Below are 14,524 nucleotides of genomic sequence, written 5' to 3' on the forward strand. Positions count from 1 at the left end.
ATCAATTGTGACTTGACTTTGCTCATGAATATCACCTGTGATTTGACTTTGTGTTGTTGTTGTGACCGCCATTTTGTGAGTGTTCTCTTTAGCGGCAGCCATTACGAGGAGACGAGGTGTTGCATTCCTCCACGACACCCACAGTAAAGGGAGTGTAAGGCCCGCCTAATGGGCCCAATGACGGTTTCCCACAAGACGGGGAAGGTTAACGCATGTATGCCTTTTCAGCGTCTCTATTAAGTTTACTTAATTTCACTCGTTTAATCTGACTCCAATTTCAAATGATTCTTATTCTAAGGGTTGTGTCTCCAATTAGAAATTAATCATTTGTTATGTATTAATTTAGATATTCGATTATTCTGATTACCTTATCTTCAATTATTTCGTTCACTGCAGTCCCGGTATCGCTTTAGAAGAGTTACTTCGGCCGATTTGAGCACTCTTCCCGGACACAAACTCGTCAGTCTGACCTTAAACATTGGATGCAGGGTAAATATCTACCTTTAAGTCGGTCGCGCTCTGCTTACTCGTAACAAAAAGCATAGTTTTGATATATTTACGAAAACTGCAACTTATTTAAGGCAGTGATTGTCAGAAATCGAAATGGACTTAATTGACGTGCCCCATGCTCCATCTATTAAACCTTTCGTATGAACAATCCTGAACACAGCTTTGAGGTAATACCTTCGCTTTGATCTACTAGAAATAAGGGATTAAGAATAATACAGAATCAACCAAATATAACATTTTATTTGTCAAGTAAAAATATATCATGCCAATTACATTACAATTAGACAATTAGAAGCCAATTCAGAAATGATAAATGCATAACATCGATTACTCAAAGAAATGCATATATACACAGGGATGGGTGAGTGTCCTCAGACATTCACCCATCTCTGGGGGGCCTCTCCTACAGATGATCCCCCATGACTGCTTTGCTCTTTACCTTTTATACCAGAACCAGAACAAAAGGATCGTAAATGTTTATTACACCAACACCTGTTTTGGGGGAGAGAAGTGGGTTTTCACAAAAGGCACCACCCAAAAGAGGACAGAATTTTCCTTAGTTTTCAATCTTCTTCATGATACTAGTGACTGCTGTGAAATTGAGACCATCTAACCAATCGCACTGAGACAATTTAAATGATACCAAACATGAAAAGGGAGAAACAATAGATACACAAGTTACATTATATGTTTTGAATAACTTTCAGTGACTTGAGCCAGAGGAAGGGGAGGTGTGTGTGTGTGTGTGTGTGTGTGGTGGGGGAGGCGTTGTCCTTTTGGGGTTAGGGCGAGGCGTTGTCCATTGCTACTTCTTTGAGATCTTCTTTCCAGATTAAAGTTTTATTACTTTATTGCAGGACGCTTGATCTCAGTTTTTGTTTAGCAGGAAAATCAAGCCTTACAGGAGAGCCGCTCAGTTTTAATGCCATATCTATATTTTGTTTTAATGTCCCATTAGGATTATGTAATGGCATGCCGGAACTGAGCAGATCAGATAGTCCTCCTCTAAAGAAGATCATAAGACATTCCTCATTAAAGCATGTCAAATGCGCCAGTCCAATAAAGTCCTCAACGTAATCCTCTATGGATCTGTCTCCTTGATGGAGACCTATTAACCGGGCAGATGAATTCATTTTGGATGAGACAGACACACTCACGAAAGCAGCTGAATCCTGGTATGGCAAAGTCTTCTGTAATGATTGGTCAAACAGGTTTAAATCCAAATGCAAGCTTTTATTGTGCAAGTGCGTTGTCGAACAGGGGCAGACAGGAACAGCAAGGGACAGGCAGAATTGTGGTCACAGTACAGGCAGAAGTTGAGGCAGGCAGATATCACTCACAGGTCAGGAAACAATATGCAGTCCAAAGGTAGGCGGCAGAGAATGGTAAACAGTTAACAGACAGGATCGGTAACAGGCAGACAGACAGATTAACAATGCTCGGAATTGTGACTGTAGTAAACAAGACTTCGCAATGATGTGTGGTGAATGAGAGTCCTTTATAGTCTGGTTAATGTGCTGCAGCTGGGTGTGGTGATTACTGATTAGTGTGGAGTGTGTGCAGGTGACTGGCAGGGAGGATTATGGGAATTGGAGTCTGGGAAATGACAGGAATCATGACAGTGACAAACATGCAACAAAAAAAAAAAAATCAGGAAGGGGGCAAGCACTTTTTCACACCACTGTATATTTTAAAAAAACACCTGCATTTAATTACATCTGTAAATAATTTCTGTTATTGCGTTTATAATTACACTGTTGACCGTTCCCTTACACCTTTACCCACCCTTAAACCCACCCATACCTTACCTATATTCAACCTCAATAGCAGCAAAAGTGTTTTCAATACAATATGAACACAATAAGTACATTGTATTTGATAAACAGAGAGATTTGGCTTGTTTATAATTGATCTGTATTAAAATAATTAAGGCATGTTTCAGACTTTTATTATTTTAAATGAAAGAATGTCTGATTTTACATAATTGACTGTTTTATTTTTGGATTTACAGGTTTTGAGGAAATTCCCATTTCCATTAAAATATCCGCTCTGAGTCCGGCTCCACACACTCTCCTCACGGACACTCTCTTCTTTCTCCACTCTAACTTGAGAAATTCACCACAGTGTTTATAAACTCCTCTGATCTGAATCACGCAGCAGAAACCACAGGGTCCTGAAGCAGAGAGCTCAGAGAGCTGACAGAGAGACACCTTTTGTGTTTCTTGTTATACATACTGAATACAGATTGATAGATTAATAATTATAGCTTTTTTAAGACAGGGTTTCATCAATGTTAATGACTGTACAGAATGTGAATTATACACTAACTCTGTTAACTTGTATATATGTATGTATAAAATACTGTATAACTGTGTAAATAACATACATTTCTGACTGCACTGTATTAAAGTCTCACTCACATAAAATGACACTATTGTCACTTTAAAATTACTTTACAGCACAATTTGAATTTGTCTCATAATTGATCACTAATGTGAAGCTCTAGTCTAAAAGGAGATTTTTTTTTACAGTGTATTGTATTTACTGTGTACTGACTAACAGTAAAAATTCAAACATTTGCATTATAGATATTAAAGGTGATAGAGAGGATTTTTTCGTCGACTGAGGATCCAAAGACTGTTAGTGAGTTTTTGAAATGAGCGCATGCGTAAGAATAGCCCCCCTCCTTCACAGCTCATTTCAAGAGAACGCCTCCCAAAACTCGTGCACGAGTATTGGAACACGAGTGTTTACCACCGGCATTCGCTGTATCGTATTAGTGGATTCATTATGTCGGACTCACCGCAGGTAACTCATAATCTGCAGTTGTTATTCCTGTCTTCTGACAAAAACATTGCATGAAGCGCCTGTGGAGTGTGGAAAGTTACTGGAGCGCACAGCCGCGCTCGTCTCTCACAAGGAACGTCATGGCAGTGATTGACAAGCCAGAGGGCCAATCGTTTGCGCGATGATCGCGTAAATGATTGGCTGATGTTTTTAAGGCCCTACCTCGTGCACAGATGATGTATATTAATATTATTCCTTTCAGTGCACCTAATAAATAGTCTTTTATCAGTTAGTAAAGACAGTTCCCTTTCAGTCGGTCACGTTCGACGTACGTCAGTAGTGACCGACGAATTGGGATATCGCTTAGAGAGCCCTATCAGCTTCGTGTGAACTAAAACAAGCCAATGGAATTGGCGTGCGATATTTGCATAATGCGCACCGCCCCCGACAGGTGTATATAAATAGGAAGCGGATGCAATCGCACTCTGTCTTTCGCTTCGGAGCCATACACTGGTGTCCTGCTTCAGACTTTGTTTAAACTGCAACTAAAACTGCCTCAGAAGAGGATTAACAACGCGCTGTTCGTGTTGGTAGTGAAGGCACTCCAGCGAGGTCGCGAGCTTCCGAGGAGCCGAGCTATAAGCTCTCAACTGCTGTTGTAACAGCAACACTCTAAAAGTGTGTGTGCGTGTTGCGATTTGGGCCGGTTCCTCGGTGTGTTCAGGGAGTGGTGTACCTGAGCGCATCGCGTCACTCCCTGTGTGCTTCAGCACAAGTGAGCTGATCTTTCCCCTTCTAAAAGAGCTTTACAGACGAACCCTGACAGTATGTCATTTCGTCTGTGCGTTACTGGGTGCGGTCGTTCCCTGGTCCCTGCTGATGGGCACAATCGCTGCATCTCGTGTTTGGGCGTTCAGCACGCTGAAGCAGCTTTTGTGGATGGTTCATGTTCCCATTGCGGGAATATGACTATCGCGGTGCTGAGGTCTAGACTCTCCTTCCTGAGGTCTCAGGAAGCGGGGGTCCCCTCTCCTATGCCCCGTTCGACCATTTTTTCCGGCCCGGGCCGGAATGACGGTTCGGCGGTGTATGGGAAGGGTGACCTGAGGATTACGGTCAGGGCTTCCCCGCCGAGCGGAAACGCTCCGCGGGCCCCTGCCGCCTCATCAGCACCGCAACCCGTCGTGCCGCCGTTGGTTTCCGCTGGGCCCTCTACGGACTGTCCAGCCGTTACCTTTGGTGCGCCTGCGGCGGACCGGATGTCGATCTCTGCATCGGAAGGTGAGCCAGGGTCCTCGGGGGAGGAAGATCCGGACGCGCTGCCGCCCTCCGGGACGGTAGCGGTGGCCGAGTCGGATCCCGAGTTGACGGCTGTGCTTTCCCGGGCCGCCTTGTGTGTCGGGCTCGAGTGGAACCCTCCACCCTGTCCCGGCCCATCTCGGCTGGATGATTGGTACTTGGGGGGGGTCGCGCTGGTCATGTCCAGCGTCCCGCCCCAATGCCATTCTTCCCGGAAGTGCACGATGAGGTGACCAGGTCTTGGCAAACACCGTATAGTGCTCGTGCAAGGCCCGGTCCCTCGTCCGCCTTCACCTCCCTGGACGGCGGGGAAGCCAGGGGGTATGCGAGGATCCCGCCAGTCGAGCGGTCCGTTGCGATGCAGCTGTGTCCAACGGCCACTGGCTGGCGTGGTGAGCCGCGTCTCCCGTCCCGGGCCTGTAAGTTCTCAGCCGGTCTGACTGAGAAGGCTTACAGCGCCTGTGGGCAGGCTGCCTCAGCCCTGCACGCGATGGCCCTTTTGCAGGTTTACCAGGCAAAAGCGCTGTCGGAGATGCCCCAGGAAGGGCCTGACCAACAACTGCTTGGGGAGCTGCGCGCTGCCACCGACCTTGCCCTCCGGGCGACGAAGGTGACATCACGCGCTGTTGGTCATGCGATGTCTACCCTGGTAGTCCAGCAACGCCATCTCTGGCTGACCTTGGCGGACATGCGGGAAACCGACAAGCAGCGGTTCCTGAATTCCCCCGTGTCCCCGGTCGGCCTCTTCGGCGACGCGGTGGAGAGCTTCGCCCAACAGTTCTCCGCCGCACAGAAGCAGGCTGAGGCTATCAAACACGTCATGCCACGGCGGTCCGCTGCTGCCTCCACCCACCCGCCCGTGGCTCAGCCTCAGCCCGCCCGTCGCCGAGGGCGCCCGCCTGCGTCGTCCTCAGCCCCTGCTGGTTTGGCAAAGCAGCAGCCTACACCAGCCAAGCAGCAGGGTGCCGGTCGCGGACGTGGTGCCCAGCCCGTCTCAGCCAAGCCAGGTGGCAAACGCAAAAGGAAGTCACGGCCCTGAGACGGGCAACCTGGAGGGGAAGGATCTTGCTCTTCGGGAGAGTTTTCCACCTTCTCTCCCACCCCCGGAGGAGGGCCGGGGGGAATTTGTGATGTCTGTCCATCTACCGCCGCTGGCTCCCCGGAGTCCAGCGGTACCCACTTTATCACAAAAAGAGCAGTTTCCTCAAACTCCAGGTCACAACAGGGTGCGCCTGCCAGTGTGCCAGGCCCCGCCTCGCCACTTGCAGCCCCCTCCCATTTCGCCAGCAGGTGGCAGTGTGATGGTGCAGCCCGCGCCCCGTGCGCCGTCTCCCATACGCACTGCTGCCTCCCAGAGTTCGACCACACTCCGGGCCGCTCCCATGCCGTCCGAGTTGGGTCCCACTCTACCTTGCTGCCCCACCCCCGGTGCGTCTGTGGTGCCTTTGGTCCCGCTGGCTCGGAGTCTGGAGGCGTGGATCACGCTTCCCAGCCCGTCCCGCTGGCTCATTCGCACTATCAGACTCGGCTATGCGATTCAGTTCGCCCGGCGTCCCCCGGTCTTCAGGGGTGTCCACTTCACTCAGGTGTCGTTGGACAGTGCACCTGTTCTCCGGGCGGAGATTGCTGTCCTCCTGGCGAAGGATGCAATCGAGCCGGTCCCTCCAGCCGATATGAAGTCGGGGTTTTACAGCCCCTACTTCATTGTACCGAAAAAGGGCGGTGGGCTATGGCCAATCCTGGATCTGCGCGTCCTGAACCGGTATCTCCACAAGATGCCGTTCAAGATGCTCACGCAGAAGCGCATTTTCGAATGCGTCCGTCCCCGGGATTGGTTTGCAGCAATCGACCTGAAGGACGCGTACTTTCATGTCTCGATTCTGCCTCGACACAGACCCTTCCTGCGGTTTGCGTTCGAGGGTCGGGCATATCAGTACAAAGTCCTACCCTTCGGGCTGGCCCTGTCCCCCCGCGTCTTTACGAAGGTTGCGGAGGCGGCCATTGTTCCCCTCAAGGAACAGGACGTTCGTATCCTCAACTATCTCGACGACTGGCTGATCCTGGCCAGCTCGCGAGAGCAGTTGTGCGAACACAGGGACATGGTTTTAGCTCACCTCAGCCGGTTGGGTCTTCGGGTCAACTGGGACAAGAGCAAACTCGCCCCCGGGCAGAGGATCTCTTATCTCGGTCTCGAGCTAGACTCGGTCGCACGGACTGCGCGTCTCACCGAGGCGCGCGTCCAGTTGGTGTTGAACTGCCTGAGCTTGCTCAAGCGCAGGACAGCGGCTCCACTGAAAGATTTTCAGAGGCTCCTGGGGCATATGGCATCTGTAGCCGCGGTCACGCCGCTCGGATTGCTCCATATGAGACCGCTTCAACACTGGCTCCGCGGCCGGGTCCCGAGATGGGCGTGGCAGCGCGGCACGCTCCGTGTCCCCGTGACACCGAGCTGCCGCCGCACCCTTGTCCGGTGGTCGGACCCTTCGTTCCTGCGGGCCGGAGTACCCCTGGAACAAGTGTCCAGGCATGCTGTGGTCTCCACAGATGCCTCTGCCACGGGATGGGGGGCCACGTACAACGGGCATGCAGTGTCGGGTATTTGGACGGGGCCTCAGCTGCATTGGCATATCAATTGCCTCGAGTTGCTAGCAGTACGTCTTGCTCTGGCCCGCTTCAAGGAGCTGTTGTCAGACAAGCATGTACTGGTCCGTTCGGACAGCACTGCGGCCGTTGCGTACATCAACCATCAAGGTGGTCTACGCTCCCGTCGCATGTCGCAACTCGCCCGCCATCTCTTGTTGTGGAGTCAGAAGCATCTGAGGTCCCTTCGGGCCACTCATGTCCCAGGTGTGCTCAACCGTGCGGCCGACGAGCTGTCACGGCAGCCTCCACTTGCGGGCGAGTGGCGGCTCCACCCCCAGGCGGTTCAGCTGATTTGGCAGCGTTTCGGCGAGGCCCAGGTAGACCTGTTTGCCTCCCCGGAAACTGCCCACTGCCAGTGGTTCTATTCCCTGACCGGCGGCACGCTCGGCTCGGATGCCCTGGCACACAGCTGGCCCCCGGGTCTACGCAAATATGCGTTTCCCCCAGTGAGCCTTCTCGCACAACTCCTGTGCAAGGTCAGGGAGGACGGGGAGCAGGTTCTGTTAGTGGCTCCGTACTGGCCCACTCGGACCTGGTTCTCAGACCTCATTCTCCTCGCGACAGCCCCTCCCTGGCCGATTCCTCTGAGGAAGGACCTCCTGACTCAGAGACGGGGCACCCTGTGGCACCCGCGTCCCGATCTGTGGAACCTCCACGTGTGGTCCCTGGATGGGATGCGGAGGTTCTGAGTGATCTCCCGCAAGCGGTCGTAGACACCATCACTTCCGCTAGAGCTCCTTCCACTAGGAGTCTCTACGCGCTGAAGTGGAACCTGTTCGTCGAATGGTGCGCCTCTCGCCGAGAGGACCCCCGATCATGCTCGGTCAGATCTGTGCTTTCCTTCCTGCAAGAGGGGTTGGAGCGAAGGCTGTCTCCCTCCACCCTGAAGGTGTATGTTGCCGCTATCGCTGCACATCACCACGCAGTTGAGGGTAAGTCCCTGGGGAAACACGATCTGATCGTCAGGTTCCTGAGGGGGCAAGGAGACTGAATCCTCCTCGCCCTTCCTCCGTACCCTCTTGGGATCTGACCCTGGTTCTCACAGCTCTCCGGGGTCATCCCTTTGAGCCTTTGCGATCAGTCGACCTGAAGGTTATGTCCCTAAAAACTGTCCTTCTGGTTGCATTGGCTTCCCTGAAGAGGGTAGGGGACCTGCATGCGTTTTCGGTCGACGAAGCGTGCCTAGAATTCGGGCCCGGTGATTCTCACGTCATCCTGAGACCCCGGCCTGGATACGTGCCCAAGGTTCCTACCACTCCCTTCAGAGATCAGGTAGTGAACCTGCAAGCGCTGCCCTCGGAGGAGGCAGACCCAGCCCTAGCTTTGCTCTGTCCCGTCCGAGCTCTGCGTGTGTACGTGGACAGAACGCGAAGCTTCAGGACCTCAGATCAGCTCTTTGTCTGTTACGGAGGCCAGCAGAAGGGAAAGGCTGTCTCCAAGCAGAGGATGGCCCACTGGATAGTGGATGCCATCGCCTTGGCGTATGAATCCCAGGGCGTGCCTTGCCCGCTCGGGTTGAGAGCCCACTCCACCAGAGGGGTGGCCTCTTCCTGGGCGCTGGCTCATGGCGCCTCGCTGACAGATATCTGTAGAGCTGCGGGCTGGGCGACACCTAACACGTTCGCTAGGTTTTATAGCCTACGTGTAGAGCCGGTATCTTCACGTGTACTCGCATCTACTAGTCGGTAGACGTGTTGTACCCGCTCTAAGTGTCGGCTTGCAATGCCATTCCCGCCCCCTGGCCGGATACGTGCATACTTTTACTCCAGTCGTGTTCCCCGCTTGGCGAACCCTGTCGAGTTCCTCCGCCTCCCCCTTCGGCTCGGACATTGCGGAGTGTCTGATGCCAGGCCTACATCCGTCGCTGACGCTGTCTGTTGGCTGGGGCCCATATGTCATGACCCCTCTACGTGAGCGGTCCCATATGTGTATTGTCCACAGGTCTAAACTCCCTACGGCGAGCCCGTGTCTTTCCCTTAGCAGAGCCAGCTCTGCTGTCACCTGTCAGATGAGTCTCCCCCTACCCAGGTGGAGCCATCCCAGGGACCCCATATGCGTACTGCCCCCCGGGCCAGTCCATATGTGTATTCTCCACGTAAACTCCTCCCCCATTGGGTAGGTAGTGGCCTCCGCAGCGTCCCTTTCGGGTTCGCTTCCCCAGTGTAGTCTAGTTTACTTAGTGGGTATTCGGTAAGACAGCAGTAAACTCTCTCGGCGTAAGCTCGCCCCTTCACCGTTCCAGCTGGTGCTATGGGTAGCCGAGCTTGCGCTGGGCACTGGAAGGGGTTTCGTAACTGTGGCGCTTTAGTTGGGATCCCAATTCGTCGGTCGCTACTGACGTACGTCGAACGTGACCGACTGAAAGGGAACGTCTCGGTTACGTATGTAACCCTCGTTCCCTGAAGGAGGGAACGGAGACGTACGTCCCGTCGCCACAGTTCCTGTACCCTCGCTGTAGTGCGGACACCAGTTGTCTCCTCAGCGAAAAACAGAGTGCGATTGCATCCGCTTCCTATTTATATACACCTGTCGGGGGCGGTGCGCATTATGCAAATATCGCACGCCAATTCCATTGGCTTGTTTTAGTTCACACGAAGCTGATAGGGCTCTCTAAGCGATATCCCAATTCGTCGGTCACTACTGACGTACGTCTCCGTTCCCTCCTTCAGGGAACGAGGGTTACATACGTAACCGAGACGTTTCAAGTAATATTGCAAAAATATATAAAACAAAACATCCTCTTTAGCACCTTTAAAGTAACAATTAATACACCACTTTTAAAATTATACAGTAATGTATCATTACTGGTTTAATTATATTCAGTTGTGCTAAAAATGTAATTGACACCCTGACTGATGATGTCAAAGATGAACATTTCAAAGTTTAAAGCATTTTAACACTATTCTCACTTGAGGTGATAAAGAAACACAAAGCCTGTTACTGACAAATATGACAAAGATTGGTTAGTGTGAATGATGCCTCGATTGCGTTAATGTTAACAAATCAAACCTTATTGTAGTGTTCACAAGTTCATGTGCTCATATAATCTTAGAAACAGATTTGGCTTGCTGTCTGCTATAGAGGGGCTCAGAAAGAATATCCTACTCGAGCTCCGATTGCCCCCCTATAACAGGCAAAATAAGTACAAAAGGAGGAGGAGGGATGCCAAAAGAACTAACAACAGGAAGAGGTAAGATGCTGGTTTTATACCTTGGTATTAATTGGAAGATTAGATGGGCGTACTCCTCACGAAATGACGTTTATTAACTTCACTTAAAGACATTTCAACAACAAATGATAGAACTAAAATTATCATTCAAAAATAAAACAGAAGTATAATTGTAATATATAATAATAAATAGGAAATGTATCAACACTCTTGAAAAGAACAGTTTACTTTTCAGTCCCATTTTTTGGAGGACCATTTGAGGAAAAGATCTTTCACAGGCCTCTGAACACGTCTGTTGAGTGAATCCATTTCACAGCCAAGGGCGGAGGAGTCTGGACAACAAGCCGAGGAAGAGCCAGGAGGCAGAGCCAAGGGGTCCAAGCATCCAAAGGGATCCAGATGACCCGAGGTGGATCCACACCACAGAGAGGCAGACAGGAGACAGCAGCGACTGGGCAGAGGAACTGGATGAAGTCTGAAGAGGAGGCGGGAGAGGGAACATTGGAACCACAGGAGAACTTTTGCTGGACAGAACCAGCGGGGGACAGGGAATCATCCTCTTCAAAACAGTTCTCTTTAAAAAAAAAAAAAAATAGTCCAGCGCTTGCTCATCCTCTGTGGCTCCACTCCATCCCCTCGAACTGTACAAGGACTCCCACGACGGCTCATGAGCAGGGACTTTCTCCTTTTTTACCAGGAGTGGTAAATTTTTTTACTTTGTTCATTTAGACTCTGGTCCCTGCAGTCCAAATATTGAGTACCAACCCAAAGTCTCTAGTTCCTAGTTTGCAAATGCCATTTCAGGTGTATGTGACATTTGAAACTCTTTTTTACATTGAAGACACTTGTAAGGTTTTTCACCAGTGTGAATTCTCATGTGAATCGTAAGATTTCCTTTCACTGTTAAACTCTTTCCACATTGAGGGCAGGTGAAACGTTTCTCTCAACTGTGAACTCTCACGACGTGCATCTTAAGGTTTCCTTTCGTCGTGAAGCTCCTTTCACACTGAAGACACTTGTAAGGCTTCTTTTCAGTGTGAACTCTAATGTGAACCTTAAGCTGATCTTTCATTGTGAAGCTCTTTCCACACTGAGGGCAGGTGAAAGGCTTCTCTCCAGTGTGAATTCTCATGTGAAACTCAAAGTTTGCTCTGTTTGTGAAAGTCTTTCCACAGTCATGGCACATGTAAGGCTTCTCTCCGGTGTGAAGATTCAAGTGGGCTGCAAGGGCTTTTTTTAGTGTAAATCGTTTTCCACACTGAGAGCATATGAACGGCTTCTCTTGACTGTGAATTTTCATGTGGACTTTAAGTCTTTCTTCACGGACAAAACTCTTCCCACACTGTTGGCAGGTGAAAGGGCCCTCTCTAATGTGAATTCTCATGTGAGTCTTAAGGTTTCATTTTAGTAAGAAACTGTAGGGTCTGCACAGTCTCAAGGATGAGCAGGTCCCACCATAAACTGTGTTTAAGCCTCAATTCACGGAACTTTGGTTTGTAAATCTTACATCGGTTCCGGCCCGGCAGACACTAATGGATCACAAGACTCTTTTTATGACTGTTTCGATAAGTCCCTAACCTCTCCTCTGCGACTTCAAAGGGGGTGCAACACCACGGATCGGGTTTCTAGGAACCAGGCCCAAATTCCAAACGGTCATAAAAGGAAAATACACGCACACACCCACAAACACACAGCTCCCCTTTCATAGAGACTGTATGCACAAATATTATACCTGCAAATATGAATGTATCTGCCCTTGTAGTGTTCGCTGCATGTATGTGTTACTAGTGTAGAATCGTAGAATTGACTGTAGTAGGTTAGTTTTCATGTTAAACGATAGTAATAGAGTGTAAAGTGTATCTTCTTTATATGACGAGAGACACCTGTCGAGTTTGATCTCTCCGTAAAGCTGTGAATCCGAGCTATTCACTCATGTACGTTACATTTCTGTCAAATGCATCATTCAATGTTTAATAATACTATGAAGAAAATGCACTGATTCAACATACCATAAATTAATTCGGGGAGACTGGACAAAGGGATGTGGAAAAACCGCCAAATTGCAACGCTATCATTGGAGGACGTTATCAAGAAGGTGTTCTGGCCTGTTGTCCTTAAAATACCATGACACGCGTCTTTTCGATGCACAAGTTTTCTGCACGAGTTCCTGCCGTCAAGACGGACTCTCTTCTTTATTTTCCGGTCATATTACAACAGTTAAACCTTCGTTTGAAACTTCGCCGAAACAACCTCCGGAAGAAGAAACAACTATCAAACCGAGCGCTCCGAAACTCTAAGCACCCCAACGAACCTATGCAAGTATAACGTTTTTACGATTTTAAATGCTGAGTTTCCTTGCTGGCTCTTAAAGGTGAACTGTTGCAGTTTGCCATGCTTTGATCATCTCTTTTCATTTCTGCCTTTCCTTCTACTTTATATGTATTTGTATCTACTTGTGTACATTTATCCGTATAACCTTTGTATTACCCGTTCTGTATATTAAATACATCATATCCATGCTTATTTTGTTCACTTGCTCATTTAGCAACAACCAAGTCACTTTAACGTTCTGATTCTAATATCCTTGCTTTACGTTTGGATGCTACCATAGAAATTTATCTTCGTGGCCAGAGGGTAATATTTCTGTCGTAAGAGTCTGTGGAACTTACCGGTTTGCTGGACGGACCGATAGTTCTCTACATAATTATTAAAACAGAACTAATCATATATGTGATTGATTATAATTCGTTGTAGTTAATTCACAATATATGGTTAATTCCCCCCTTGGGTCGGTATGTGCATAATAATAATTCATAAAACCTTATGAATTATTGTATTCATATTCCACCCATAAATTGATTAATAACTGTGCAAATCGTCACAAAACTCTCCCCACATAGATTGCAGGTGTGAGGCTTCTCTCTAATGTGGATTCTCATGTGGACTTCAAGGTTTTTTTTCCCTCTGAAACTTCTTTCACACTGTTGGCAGGTGAAAGGACTCTCTCCAGTGGGAATGCTCATCTCAACTTTAAGGTTTTCAGGTTGTTTTATGAGTTTGTGAGTAACTAAAAGATTTTTCCCCGGTCATGATATCATGGCCTTTCTCGACATGAATTTTATCTTCCATTTCATTCAGTTCTTGACTTTCCTCTTTCAGCTCTATCAGGTCTAGGGTAAAAAGAAACAAAAATAAGTTAACACCAGTTTAATGCAACAAAGAAAACAAAGGGGTCATGAACTGCATTGTTTTATTGTTTTATAAAGTTTCCCTGGGGTGCACTCATAATGTTAGATTGCTTTTTACATCAAAAATTGTCATAATTTAGAAATAAAAGGCATTTTTCCTACCCTGATTTTAGCCCTCTAATTTGAATGCTCTGTTTTAAGGGGCGTGTCTGCTGAGAGACTTCAGTGTAAACGCCTACTGCTGTGATTGGCTGACATCTTTGCAATATGAAATAGTTACTAAGTATTACTCTCTCTGAAACTTTTAGCATGTTTTTAATATTACAGCTCTCAAGGTTAACTAATCGTGAAAAGTGCTGCATTACATTCTGATCTATGGCATTATATTTAGATCGTGGCATGAAAGGTTGCAGTGATGAAGATTGTAGTCGATCACAGACATGATGTTGAGCGCATTAATGCTGTGATCTCGTCATAACTCAATTTCTGCACACTAACTAATGCTTTCTTCATAACTAACAGTGCAAACTAAATGTAACTAAGATATTCGTTGAATAAAACAGGAGTTTTGACACGAGTCCAGAACTCAGTCACTGATAGACTGTGGGGTTTTAGTGAGCATCAGCTGAAGGAAATTAAAGGTAGATTACTGTACATCTTCATGACTGTGACCAGTGTGTACAAGCTTGACAAATGATGAAAATAAGATGATTATTAAAAAGAAAAGCTGAACATTAGTTCATAAATAATATATATTGTTTAAATTGTTACTGCCTTTAGTTATTATTTTGGAATAAATTTATACAAATGCGTAAAAACACTAACTTTATGAAATTATTACTTGGTTTTAATAAATAGAAACTTACATAGTGTAAAAAATACAAAATAGAATTGTATTTGGGCTCTTTTTATGTAATGTTTATTTAAC

The 14,524-nt window shown here is 48.0% G+C and overlaps 1 protein-coding gene across 2 annotated transcripts in view; it reads left to right on the forward strand.

Moving 5' to 3' along the window:
* The window catches only part of LOC125261832 (NACHT, LRR and PYD domains-containing protein 5-like), a 44,787-nt gene extending 41,816 nt beyond the window's left edge, over positions 1-2,971 (forward strand). For both annotated transcript variants that reach the window (XM_048180382.1, XM_048180383.1), the window contains one exon: positions 2,522-2,971. In XM_048180382.1, coding sequence (XP_048036339.1) covers positions 2,522-2,528 — 7 coding nt within the window. In that variant the 3' untranslated portion in view covers positions 2,529-2,971. The remainder of the gene's footprint in view (positions 1-2,521) is intronic.
* Positions 2,972-14,524: the final 11,553 nt, after the last annotated feature.

Source organism: Megalobrama amblycephala, unplaced genomic scaffold (genome assembly GCF_018812025.1).
Source record: "Megalobrama amblycephala isolate DHTTF-2021 unplaced genomic scaffold, ASM1881202v1 scaffold500, whole genome shotgun sequence".
Taxonomy (NCBI): domain Eukaryota; kingdom Metazoa; phylum Chordata; class Actinopteri; order Cypriniformes; family Xenocyprididae; genus Megalobrama; species Megalobrama amblycephala.